General features: G+C 45.7%; 1 protein-coding gene across 1 annotated transcript in view; it reads right to left on the bottom strand.

Moving 5' to 3' along the window:
* P3H2 (prolyl 3-hydroxylase 2) overlaps positions 1-14,122 on the bottom strand; it is a 53,551-nt gene that overhangs the window by 8,817 nt on the left and 30,612 nt on the right. Inside the window, exons 2-3 of the mRNA XM_065748428.1 lie at positions 2,120-2,266; positions 1,093-1,282 (exon numbers count right to left, since the gene is read on the bottom strand). Of these exons, the coding sequence (XP_065604500.1) occupies positions 1,093-1,282; positions 2,120-2,266 (337 nt within the window). The remainder of the gene's footprint in view (positions 1-1,092; positions 1,283-2,119; positions 2,267-14,122) is intronic.

The raw sequence follows: 14,122 nt of genomic DNA, 5'->3' as shown, positions 1-14,122 counted from the left end.
ATAGAGGTTTCTCATCTTGGTAGGTTCCATTAGACTTTTTGTTGCTATGCAAAATCATAAACAATCTGCATCTGATTGAAATATTTTTCATGAAAGAAGCAGAACACCAATGTATGATGCAACTCCAAAATCAAGAGCAGATAAATAAGAAATCTGTCAGCAAACAAGTCTTTATTTATTGCTCTTCTACTCCTTACAACTAATTACATGTAATCTTACTCCCTGAGAGAATAAACAGTTTGTATCCCCCCTGGCTCACTCACATGCAAATCCTAAGATTGCATAGCCATGTTCAATTCTGTCCAGAGACTTCAGACAAGATCATATTTAGGTGGGCCTCCACTAACGACAAATCCATCCCTTTGGATGGGGAGGAAAGCTATGTCCTGAGCCTTTCTGGCAACTTCCCTGGCCATCCGGAGCAGGGCCAAGAGAACTCAACTGCTCTCTTCAAACACACTGAAAAATCAGAGAAAATATGAACAGTAAGTTCTAGTTATTCATTCCAGTGAGATTGTGTACAGGGGAAACTGAGGCTGTTCATACCAAAGCACCTTTACTTCAGCTCTGCATGCTGCTGATGCCCCACACATCCAGAAATGTAATTCTTTCAGTTCAGTTCCTTCTACACAGGACCAGAATGAGATGTCTGGGTTCTCTGCACTCTGTATTTGCATTTCCTGGTCTTAATCCTACAGCATTACTCACTAACAGAAGTGTGGGGAGAAAAAAACATTTCACTAAACTCAGCCAACAGCCTGTAATGCTGTAAAGTTAAAACATGATGTAAAGTACAGCAAAAATAGGGATGGCAAAGTCCTAGGCTGAAGCAAATGAGGACAAATCCAAAGGCAGCAGCCACAGCAGCAACCCTTAAATGAGGTCTGGGAACGAGTGGATTCTGGCTTCACCCATTCTGATAACTCAGATGCATTGCATTCACCTGAGCTCCCTGGGTTGGCCCTGCCTTCCTACCAGGTGCTCAATCACTGGTTCAGTGACTTAGCATTTCTGCTACACAGCCCAAACTCAACAATTAAAAATACTGACAGTCCAGTGAGTGAGAACCTGTAAGATGCAAAAATATCTCACCTGCAATAGCTTCGTAGAGGCCGGCCTTATATTCCAGGTACTCGTGTTCCTCAAACCTCTGTGGTCCCTCACACATGATCTGGCAATCCTCATCCTCAGCATAGTACCCTTCCAGCGCACGCTCCAAGAAGGTGATGGCCAGCCCATACTCCTCCTTGTCGTAGTGCCTCACCCCAGCACTGTAATCCTCCTGAGAAGCCAGCAGGAGACAGGATGGAAAGTGGGTACAACCACAGCAACCTGCCCCTGAACCATGGGTGCTTTTTGGAAGAAGTGGGCAGGGACAGAGCAGTCTCCCTAGTTATCTACCAGGTGTAAGCACTGGCATCAAACCACACTTAGGCCATCAGTGGATTTTTGGACCAGTTTCACACCATAAATCTGCCTAAATTGCTCTTCTGAACTCTTCTACATTTAGGGCATCCTGAGAGTCACTGCTGGATTATGCACTCTGTTTTAACCCTTTTTACCCAGCAATGACAATGAATGCTAATGGAAAACACTGCACCTGACCCAGGCAGACAAACTGCCCTTCCATCTTCCTAGTATCTTGTGAAATCAGAAAGTGGGGATGGCTCTGGTGCTCATGTTGGCCTTTCACCTTAGGGAAGTGTAAAAAGCTGTCCCTTGACTGTCACTATACACTATCACCAGCACAGCTGTGCCCTGCTCACGTGAGAGAACCCAGATTGTAGGAAACATATATGAGCCAGGATCTGCCCATCAGTGCAAAGGAGGGCATCCATCACAGCTTCTGGTGTGGAACTGCCACAGATGACCTAGGAGCTCCCTGAAGGGAGGGACAGCGATGGGGACACAGCCATCACACAAACAGTAGGCAGTGCTGGGAAAAGCAGGAGCTGATTTTGGCTTAAAGGAGAGCTCCAAAAGGGAAAGTTGATTTGCTGTACTGTAACTCGGACCTTGGCGAGAATCTCTCCATTCATAGATGGTGCTCTCTTGGCCTCCCAAATCTCTTTAGCCCAGACAGACACTTTACCCAGGCACCTTTTCAGCTCAGACTCACCATGTGTGGCTTGGCCTCCCGGTCAATCAAGCTGACTTTCCCCGCTGTGGTTTTGTAGTTCTCAATGTCCTGTTGTATCTCCATGTGCTCAGGGTTTGCCATGAAGAAGGTGTGAGCTGCGTTTGCTGCCTCCTCCAACTTGTTCAGCTGTAATGAGGTAAGAAAGAGCATCCAAGTTGGTGATGTAGGATGGTGAATGCAACAGTTTATGAGAGCTGGAACTAGATGACCTTCGAGGTCCCTCTTCCAACCCAAGCCATTCGATTCCATGATTCTATCTGCTGAGAGATGTACCTGGACACCTTCTAGACACCACTGGGCTCAAATGTGATGGGATAAGCAACATAAACCTGAATACAGTCTACAGAAAATGGCTGGGCACTTGAGATTATTTATTTTGCTCAGATAATCATACAATTGCAAAAGATTGGACTCTGCTGATGGTGACAGAGAGATGAGGAGTTTACCTTGACACATTGAGTTACTCTGGCTTTTTAAGCTCATGAATGAGACCAGACATTAGTTTAATTCCAGAGCAAGCCTAAATAAACAAGCACAGTGCTCCACAAATCCACAGCTGCAGGAGCACAGGGAGCAGGCCAGATGTTCAGGTGAACATCTGCATGACCCAGCAGGACAGATGCCACTTGCACAGCTGAGATGCTTGCCTAATGACAAGGTACAGAGATGGGGCAGCTGTTTAACTGGCAGAATGATGCCTCATTTCTCCCTGCATGCAAAGCTTTGCATGGCCTGGGAATATACAGCCTGAGGACAGGGGATACAGCTACGAGGCAGAGCAAGGTGTTATGGGTGCATAGGGAGCAGCCAGAGCCATTTGAATCTCTGCTCCTTAACAACATTTCCAAGTAACAATTATTTAAAAAATTACTGTCACAGGTTTCCTTTGGCTTTTGTCAAAACAAGGTACAATTAGAAAGCAAATATTTTTTTTTTCCATTGAAAAATAAAGTAGGAAGACTTGGGATCTCCAAATCCATCAGGGGTTGTGAAATCAGCACTTCAATATCAAACGAGCAAATGCTGCCACATTCATTGCTCCCTGGGGCATGGAGATGTTGGGACAAATATTAGCAGCAACATCTGCCTTGAAGAGCTGTTTGTGTCCCTTCGTAAGCCCACAGCTGTCACAGGGGACAGCCCAGGGACCCACAGACACCTGAAGACCTATGGGAGGCACAGCCAGTCCCACCTGTTCAGCTGCTCTGCTGCTCAAGCACAGCTCATATTCCCAGCAAGTCCTGGGCAGGGCTGGCTGAGGATGCATGCACCAATACCTCTGAAAAAGAGCCAAGAGCCCAGCTCCCACCCAACCCCCAGAGCTGCCCTTTGAACACCAAAACACCACTGCGCTGCAGAGCCCATAGAAATGCAGAAAATTTGCCTTGTGCAAACTTCAGAAGATTTCCAGGATTAGCTCTGTGCTGACAGTGGGTGCAGAGAAGCTTTTACTGCCAGGAGAGGATCTGTAACAGGTCATCCTTTGGCATTTTTCACTGGCAATTCTGTTTCTTCTGTCTCACAGATAATATTGGGTCATTTCCCCAGTGTTGAAGAAGAAATTGGAGCAATGCTGAGAACCAAATTCAGAGACACAGCTCCAGATTTTTTTCAGGCTCTTGATTCTCTGACTTCCCAATGCTGAGAAACTCCTTTTAGTGCAGATGTTCAGGTCCAGATTCTGATTTTGGGGTTTCTTTTAATTGCAGACTGGAAAACACCTGCATTCAGATCCAGAATTGACTCTGCCTAAGAGAGTTTCCCCAGGATTCCACTCTCAGAATAAGCCCTTGGCTTCCCAACAGGCAAGTAAAATCACTGCAAGAATGTCTGAACAGAGACAGCACAAAAACCCCAACTCTTTACATGTAGAAATAAAAAATATATATATTAAAAAAGCAAGAGAGAGATAAATTCTTATACAGAAACATATATTCCATCCCCTAAAAACTCATTTCAACATAATCTCATCCTGGAAAAGCTCATCTCAGCTGGACAGCGTCTGGTACATATAAAGCAGTGATCAGAGCATCTCACAGTGGCAATTTTCAGGTCATACAGTATATGCAGGAGCACTGCTGCAGCCTGAAGTCAGAGAGGCTGTAATGGGGCAAGAGGTTTGTAGGACAGATGTGAGCTGCTGACCTGATCCAGAGGTTGCTATTATTTGAGCCACTATTTGAGCTGCTCAGAGAAATTACATCCCTCCACACCACAGATGTCTCTTCTGTTCTGGCAGCATCCTGCACACGCACACTTAAAAGAGAGCAGACACATCTCTGTGAGAGGGGGCTCCCATGAGAGGCAAGCCTGACAGTCAGCCATGGGATAGACCACCCTTTCCAGAAAGCTGCTGAAAATTGTCACAGATCCTAGGACGGGTTTAGCTTTTCCTGGATAAAACCCATCCCCATAAGATAGGCAGTCTGATTTCTAGACACAACAGAAATCCCTTTCCCTCAAAACAAAGCTCACCCCATGCCTGGTCCCGCTGACTTCTCACAGCAGAGATGACCTTTTGATTTTGTTAAGTGGACTCAAAGCAGAGCATTCCAACTCAGCACTTCTCAGTTTATAACAACCCACAATTGCCTTAGAAAGAATTGAGCAACACGAAGCCAACAGCTGCTAAGTTTGGGGGAGTTTTTAAGTGGATGCCTGTATATAAAAGCAAATTCCTAACTAGTAAGTAAGACACGTTCAGAGAGTTGCACTGACATTAATTATGAAACACTTCAGGGAAAGCTTTGCCAAATTCACTAGGCACTGAAGGATATTTTGGTGTTAAAAGGTCTGGGCTGGGACTCAGGGCACCTGGACTCAGTTCCTGGCCCTGTCGCAATCTCATTGTGCAGTCATTGGAAAAATCACTTTGTTTTCCTAAAGCCTGATTTTCCATTGTTTTAAATGAGTAACAATAAAAAAAATAGTATTTATCCTACAGGGGAATCATATTGTTTATTTAGATGCCAAGTAACTCATGGACTGTAAGAAAAGTACATTACACAAGTGGATTTTGATCTTTGTAGGGCTCTCAGGACACAGTATAAATGCAAAACCTAGCATAACAACCAACGCTGAAGGAAAATCAGCAAGGAAAAAATGACAACTGTGGAAGTACAACCTTGGTATGTGCTCTAAGGTCTCCTTGTTCACATTATTGGGATGAGATCTCTGGAATGCTGCTGCAGCTTCGTGCCAGCCCTGGGTACGTCAGCCAAAGCAGACACACCAGGTTGGAACATCAGCATCGAGGCAGACCCTGGAGCACTCTGTCCGTGTTGACTTAGCCATGACAACAGACAAAGCCAAGAAGGGTGAAAACATAATTTTTCAGTGTTTCTGCGGTTTGATACTGAAAAATATTTCTTTTTCCAGATTCAAATGGAAAACGATTTTAAGAAACAAAACTTAAGATCAAAGAACCTGAGCACAGTGCAGGAGCTTGTTCAATTCCCATCAGGGACAGCGCTGGCCTGGATGCATCAGGCAGCACAGTCTGTGTCTCAGATGTACCTCAATGCCCCTGCACTATCCATTCTGCCTACCCAAGCAAGACCTCAAACAACTTTTGACAATCAGTGGAATGCCCATTCCACTGAACATATTATCAGACAACGACAATTAGAATCACAGAATTGTTTGAGTTGGAAGGGACCATTAAAGGTCAAGTAGTCCAACTCCCCTGCAATGAACAAGGACATCTACAGCTAGAATTAGAATCATAGAATTGCTCAGGTTGGAAAGACCTTCAAAATCATCAAGTCCAACCTGAACCTTAACCATACTATCCTAACTCTAACAACCCACTGCTACATCTTGTCCCTGAGCACCACATCCAGACAGTTTTTAATAGACTACAGTCAGAAATCAACCTGTTCCAACATAAAGGTATCTTCAGCTTTGGAATTTAAATTTTACTGGGGGTGGAGAAGCTTTACACACTGGAAAATATGGCAGACCCTTCAAAACCCTGCAGTTCCACGCATGCATCCACCTGTATAACACCTCAAGGAACTGCTGCGTGCATGAGTTTGGTATGGAACTGCTGAGAACAGATTTCAAGCCATTCACCTGACCCAGAAAGCAAAGTCTTGAGCCTTTCAGCCAGCTCCTGGTTTACTGAACAGATGGTTTTTTTAAAAACTTTTCCACAGTTCCACTGCTGCTGTGTTTTATCAAAGGCTTAGCACTCAGGGCTCCGCTTTCAGGAGTGGGTAAGCACAGATAATAAGGGGAATAAAGGGTTCGGTGTCGAGAAGGATTAATCTTGCTGTGTCTGTGCAAAGATTACTGCCTGGGCGAGTAGAAGCAAGTAGCATGAGATGGCTATAAATAGTGTGTGACCTCGTCTCAACTGTTTTATTACTGCAAATGGAGGAGGAGGAGCTGATCAGGAAATTTTCCGTCTGCTGATGGACTCGCACGCTGGCAGAAAGGTGTCTGAGCTGCCTGCAGCCCCAGTCTGGAGAACTGGCACAGGGGGAGCTGCTCATGAGAAAGGAAACCTAGGAGGGTTTGGGTTTCTCTGTTATTCCAACAGACAATTATTCAGCACACAAACATGTGGATTGGTAGCGCATGGTCAAAAGAGCTGACTAGACACTGAATTAGTCTAAAGCAAGTGGCAGATGCTTGGAAACTTAAAACTGAACTGTGCAAACCACTTCAACATGCTTCACGGAGCAATTTTTCTTTCAATTAACCAAGAAAGAAAACAGACGTTATAACAGATCTCCTTGGGCCACACTGGTGCTGTTCTACATAAGCCTTGAAGAGCAGACACTCCCAGGTGCTGGGAGGGCACTGTGCAACACAAGTACTCTTCTCTGTCAGAGATTCTGGTTAAGATCAGCACTAAGGCGCTCTTAAGTTATAGCGAGACAAACTCATTTTGAAGCTCAGAGCCAGAGAGCTCCTTGGTCCCTTCTTTCCAATACACTGTGGAGCCACAGAATCAGTAAGGTTATAAAAGACCATAATGATCATCCAGTCCAACAACGAACCCATCCCCAATACTGCCCACTGACCACGTCCCTCAGTGCCACATCTCCACAGTTCTTGAATACCTCCCTGGTGAGATGACCCCATCACCTCCCTGGGCTGCATAGTGCCTATGCACTACCACGCTTTGAGAGAACCGTCATCCCTCCCTCCACCTCCAGCATACTTTCTTAAATTCTTCCCAGACAAAGGACAAAGATGTCTGCACATATGTGCCACTACGTTATATGCTTAAATGCACACTTGGTATAACCAACAGCTCACATGGAGCATGTTTTTTACTCGTGAAAAGTGACTTCTTGCTAAGCCATTTCTCATCAGGAAAGCCCCTTCCCATATAAATCCCAAACACACTGACGCATTGCAGGACTCATCCATGGAGCAGGCAGTGGGAAATGTGTTTGTGTTTACTGAACTTCAGCCTGACCCTCTGTGAAAAGCACTCCCAGGCAAATTCTGTCCTTGGCTGTGTTTAATGTACTCTGATGATGGCTATGCTGCGCGTGAAATAGTATTTTTAATGAGGAAAAATTCCTAGAATACAGTGTGGGCTCTCCCAGAAAAAAACAGAAGACAGAAATCAAACCCTTACAACAGGGCTTTCAAGGTTGGGCACAAAACCTCTTGTTTCCTTCCCAGTCCTGAGTAAAGCATGCAAACAACTGACCCTGCCACCAACAGCCCGCAGGCACAGGAGGGCTCTGAGCAGCTCTTCCAGCAGCCGCACCTATCTGGAAATGGGCTCCTTCTCAATTTCTAAGGGCTTCCCTTATCATTTTCATCGGGGCAGGTGAGATGCATTCAGCTCTCAGGAATCTGTACAAGTGGTTACCCATGAGATTCTCATACTCCTCATTACTCAGGTAACCAGAGATGTCCTGTGGAGATTAGCAGCACGGGAGAAGCAATACACTTAGAGATTAACAGCAACAAGACATTAGGAGGGAGCTATAAAACCAGTCAGGCTTTGCAGAGCAGAGGATTTCCCATGCATAGCCTTCCTCCAAGTGTTGAGGTGGGCAACTGAAAGGCTGCGGGATGCTGTGGGAGCGAGAGGGGATGGGGAGGCAGACAGGACACTCACCCTGGGAACATCGCATTCTGCCTTTCCACAAATCCTTCCAGCATTGGCAACCCAAAGGCATTTGATGTGGATCAGAAACAAAGCCAACTCATCTGTGATCAGAGAACTGAAGAGATGCAATGACACAGGGATGGAGCAGAAGGTACTTGGAAGAGGATCAGGATGGTGCTTTTGCAGACAGCCTCACAGCACCTAAGATCAAACACAAGTGTCATCCACAACACATGGATCCACATCTGCACGGAAACAAGCTTGCAGTGTTTATTTCACTGAAGGCAAAGGCCAGCACACACTACAGCATGTCCCATCAGGAAAGGATCTCATTACAGCACCAGCAACATGCAACCTCCTCATAATAAAAGGATGAGGGTTAAACTCCTGGGGCTGAAGTGATGAATAAATACTGCACAAGTGATGGCAAATCCCTGGGGCTGTGCCTAACAGGCTGATGCCATCCGTGTGCTTAGAAGAAAGCAGAACAGCTTATTCTGGCACACTACTGCACATCAATACTCCTGCCTGCATAGCACCAATAGCACTCCATGCTATGTATGCAAGCATGCAGCAATGGAACTCAGAGATCCAAAACAAGCAGAAGTCTCTATTTCCAGATTCTGTGTTTTTCCTGCTCTTCTATACCTTCCTTCTTTGAGGCCCATGGAGCAGCAGACTTCTAGTTCAGATACGGATTTCCTCCAGCATCCTGTTGCCCTAACAGCACCCAGAGACACTGCAACTGGTTGGTAATGGCAAGCACTGCAGTAGACTGCTGGCAGAGCTATTTCCCCACTGATATCTCCATAGAAATAAAAACTAAAATGCTTCAGAAAAACACAACAGGAAAATGAGACAAATAAAATTCTTAAAACAGAAATTTCCTCCCTTTCCAGGCTTTAGCAATGGCTCAGCACCTTCTAAAAGCCTTGGACATGATGAGCTGTTGAATACCTATCAAGGGCCAAAGCTTACTGTGAAAATGCATCTGTTTGTCTGCTCTTACTCAAGATTCTCCAGTCCTGTGTGCCACTAGAAAATGCCTCTGCATGAGCATGCAAGGATTACTCATGACCATCCCAAAGCCAGAAAGCCAGGATGATATGGTGGATAAAACGATGCCCATTCTTGCAGCCTGGGAGCTTTGTCAAACGGGTTATTGAAACCCTGCACTGAGCCTGAAATCTGCCTCTCCCTGCTTCTCCCTTTTGCAATAGAAAGGCTGTTTCCTACAGAAGGCACCAACCACTCCCAGCAGTGATTGACGTCAGATTACTCCATTAAACAAACAAGTGCCAGAGTTACTTGTTTAAAAAACAGGACGCGTAACCCTGGGGGTGGGCTGCAAACAGCACTGGGCTATCTGAGAAAGAGCTTCTTATCTCCTTCTGCCCCAAGCCATCATGAGACAGCACAGGAAGAAGGAAACAAACTAAATCCCAAAATGAAAACATACTCAGCATATATACACATCTTCACATCCCAAAGCCTTGTAAGTCTTTAAGGAAATGTTTTTGATGACCATCTTTTCCCCTGACACAATATTTCTGGAGTACATTTTCCAGGATTGGATTATAAACCAATGGATTATGAATCCGAACTGTTGAATGCTTGGAAACCATCAAGATGGTGCTGGATAATACAGCACTGCAGACCTGATTAAACAAAACATCACATTATCACTCCAATTAAATGAACATTTTGTAAAGACTTTTAAAAAACTGTCATTTTTGCAAAGAAACTTCTATGATGACCTGACAGACTCACCAATCACTGTGCCAGCATCCCACTGCATTAAGCAGGAAGTAAAGCTTGCTGAGGAAGGGATAAGATACAAGGAGGGATATCCACAGCTCTGCAGTATAACATCGGCTGTTTTGGAAAATACAGGAGAGGTCTTGCAAACTGCACTGCCTGTATGGGCTGCCAAGATGGATCAGGCTAAAAGCTCCCAGGAGTGACCAGAATACCAGGATGGGGCAAGTACATGGGGACCTTCACCCACAGCATCATCACAGCAAGCAGCAGCTCACAGGTTTCCTGAACTGGGAGTTGCCTCTGCTCCACTGCACTTAAAACCACCCTTGGACCTATCCTCCACCAAACTGTGTAATCCTTTCTGGAAGACATTTATATTAGCTGCAATAAAGAAGGGATTTGGGAGATTTTAAGACATCAGTGTATTATTTCAAGCAGAGCAGATGTACAGCTGAGCAAGACCTGACACTAGGTTACATTAGTTTTCAGAAGATGTGGGGTTGTTGCAGTTGAGGTTGACTTAAGAACAAAACCACACCGATAAAGCCATATTTGTGCCTCCACCATCAACTTACCCAGCACTACTGAAGAAGCAGGTGACTTAGAGATGACCTAATTCCATTCTTCCAAACATCACTCTTACCCTATTCCAACTCCACAAGCTCTGATGAGTGCTGATACTCATTTGAGAGAAAAATTCCTGGCTTTGAGAAGAACAACACTGGCTTCCAGAATGACACCCAAATCGTCACCCAGGGGTAAGGACTCGTGGTGCAACCATGCAGTCATCTCTTGTGGAGCTGCTCCAGGGTAAATCTGGCTCATGCTGCAGCCAGCAAGGCCGCATATCACTTGGACAATTGCCTCTATACATGACACACACCACAAGTCTCAGCTGGATTTGCTTTTTCTGAAATAAAAACACTTTGCTCGCTTTCCCCAGCCATAGCTCAGTAATCACTGCTGAACACTTATCAACTAGACGGGCTTCATTTCCTGAGAGCCTGGACCTAATTACTCCAGGAAACGCTCAGGTTTTTGTTCAGACACTGAGAAACAGCACTTTCTGAGCCCTCCTCTGCAAAGTCCAACTTTGCCCTGATTAGCAGAGGGTAGAGGAGAGAAAAAAAATGCAGCCAAATCCATAGGCAAATCAGAGTGATCATTCACAGAGATGCCCTGGCTTTGCTCTACATCATTAAAAATAAAAACAAAATGTTGCAGCTATTTCATCTCCCTCCCCCACCTTATTAATCCTAGCTGAGCCTGGAGGGCCCCTGGAAGAGGTATCATTTTCCCCAGCTTGTAGGTAAGGAGTCCAACGTCTCCCCTCAAATCACAACCAGATCACAGGGTTGCTGGCTCTGATCTCCATTCCTGGAAGGAATGAAACCAGCCCTCTCAGCTCCATCTCTCCATCACGACATTTAATCCAAGAGGGGGATGAGAGAGCCTTTGCCAAGTGACCTGCACACAGAGCAGCACTTTCATGCCTCTCGTTGTGCCACAGGGCTGGGATGTCGAGTTACAATTGCTTATTTGTAATGGAACACGATGTATCGCCTTCAAATCAAACTGCTGGTTAATTAGTGTACAAAAAGCCCTACAATTGAACAGTAATGGAGTTATAAGATCTGCTGCTGCATAGGTTTCACTGTGTGAGCTGATGCCTGCCCTGCTAGGAGCAGCATACAGCCAATCCACCCAGGGAAAGGGGACTGTGGCCCTCCCAGGTGCTCCTACTTGAGACCAGATTTTCAGGCAAATCTGTAGTCCAGCCGCAAGAAAGCTCTCCCTGAAGCTGTGCAGAAAGTAGGGCAGAGCCCTGGCAATACCCATGGCCCTTGTAGTGCCATGCAGCATGGGCCTGCCCACCTCAGCCTACCAGGCAGCATCTGCGGGCTTCTGTGGCGGGCTTGGAGCTCAGAAGGCCACTGAGCCCCATCAAAGCCCACACTATACTACTGGAACAAATACAGAGAGAATGCCCAGATATCTGCTGCTGAGTGGACAAATGCTTTGTCTGCACTGATTCTTCCATTGGGGGCAGATACAGATGGAGCCAGGCTGGATACCAGCCACAATCCAGACAACCACGGCATCACCAAGTCATGGTTTCACCAATTCCTGCCTGACCAACTCAGCGGCCTTCTATTCTACAATGGTGTAACTGCATCAATGGACAAGTGAATAACTACTGCTGTCATCTGTATACACGTCACTGAAGCCACACAGATGATCCACATTGGTTCCCCAGCCAGTGCTGGCTTCTTCATTTCCCAGCTCTCACTGCCAAAACATCCCAAAGGACGTGTGTATGCCCTGCAGGAATGAAGCAGGTGTTTATTCCATCACTGCTCTCTCCGTTCTGCCTGCCCCACACAGGAGAAGGCAGACATGGGGCAGCTCTCTGCCTGCCCTGCTGAGGACATGGCGGCAGTCAGGCTCCTCTGTAAGAAGTCAGTGTTTGAGCACATCACCGGGGCCAGGCAGTCTGGGCTTCTGCTTTTAATTCCTGGCTCAGTTTGTGACTTGCTGGGAATCCTTCAAGAAGTCTCTAAGCGTCTCTATGGCTTAGTTTCACCATCCAACAGCAGCAAAAACCTCCTGACCCCGGTAGCCAGAAGGCTGAATGACAGCATTTAAATACCTCAGATGACATTTCAGGGCTTAAGACATTGCAAGATTTTTCTGTTGGTCTTAACATTACGCACTGGTCTCCTGTAAGAGCTCCTGCAATCCTTATGAGTGGCTCTTTGTCACAGTTCCCATCCCCACCCGGGTTCCTCTTTGAAAGACAAATACCATAAAAGGCTGCTTATAGAGACAGAGATCTATACAGAAGTCAAATAGGGTCAGGTTCACTACAGCTCTGATCCCCAGGGCTGCCTGCCTGCCTGTCCATCCAACGTGGGTGGGGGGCTCCTGCCCTTAGCAGAGAACTGCTCCATCTCCAGTGGAAATAGCCAGGAAAGAAAAGGCAGACAGTGCCAGGATTTAGTAAGAGAATTAGAAAAAGCACAAGTGTCCCTAATCAATCACGCCCAGACAGTGAGGGTTCTATTTGCACAAACACTTCACTTAAATTTTTTTGCAATTATCCACAAAGAAAAAGAAAAAAGAAAAATCTGGTGCCTGGGGGATTTGCCAGATGTTGATTCACCCCTGCTTTCTGCAAATGTTTCCATTTGCTGAAAACCAAATTTGCAAACCCAGAAACCCTCAAATTTAGTAATGAAAACACTGCAAACAGCTCCAGTGACAGCACATGATGTGAATGAAGTCATAGGAACTTCTTTCGCTGTCTGGTACCAGGTCTGTTTTCCCTAGCTTAAAGAAGCAGATGCAGCAGTGCAGGGATTTCGAAAGAAAACAATGCTAATTCTATTGATGAGTGGTAGTGAATCTAATCATTGTTGAGATCACCAAGTTCCTGTAACTTGCTTTAAGATGACCCAGGGCTGCAACTGAGGGGGCAGAGAATGGAATTGAAGTCACAGGAGGAAGGAGGGTAGCTTGGAGCTAATGGCACCCACTTGGCCCACCACAGGGTCACCCCCTAGCACATGCATCTAACTGTAATGTTGTATTTAATTCCTGGTTTCTTTTTTCTTGCTGTTAGTTTTTTGCTTTTGTATTTTTTTTTTCAGAATCACTTTGGACATACTTGACACAAGGTCTTTTTGTTCAATGTGGTGAAAAACAGCTGTTCATTTCAAGAAGCCATGGAAAACCATTCATCTGCTCCCAGGCTGGACTACTGTTAAAAAAGGCAGAGCGTACTTCCTCTAAAAAAAAAAAAAAGAAAGAAAGAAAGAAAGAAAAAAAAGCCTTAGAAAGTATAAACATGAACTCTTTAACAAATGCGTTTTGGTCACTGCTCAGTCTGACTCAAAGCATAAATCACTGCAGGTGCAACTATGCTGGAAACACTCAGCTTTCCATGCAAAGTAAATCTGGGCCACAGAACAAAACCCACACGACCTAAACAGTAATTTGGTCAGACAAATGGATGCGTGGGCAGAGTGGCATAACATAAAGAGTCACCAGCTCTGCATTCGGCACTGTAGGTTGCTAGCTGCAGATGCTTGCAGTGACAGCCTCTCCCTGGCACTCCTCTTTTCAAGTGTGTCCCCCAGTGG

The sequence above is a fragment of the Cyrtonyx montezumae genome, unplaced genomic scaffold, assembly GCF_038088225.1.
Source record: "Cyrtonyx montezumae isolate F1298 unplaced genomic scaffold, pur_monq_1.0 scaffold_5, whole genome shotgun sequence".
NCBI lineage: Eukaryota > Metazoa > Chordata > Aves > Galliformes > Odontophoridae > Cyrtonyx > Cyrtonyx montezumae.
Note: the sequence above shows the minus strand (reverse complement) of the source record. Positions and strands in the feature narration are given on the sequence as shown.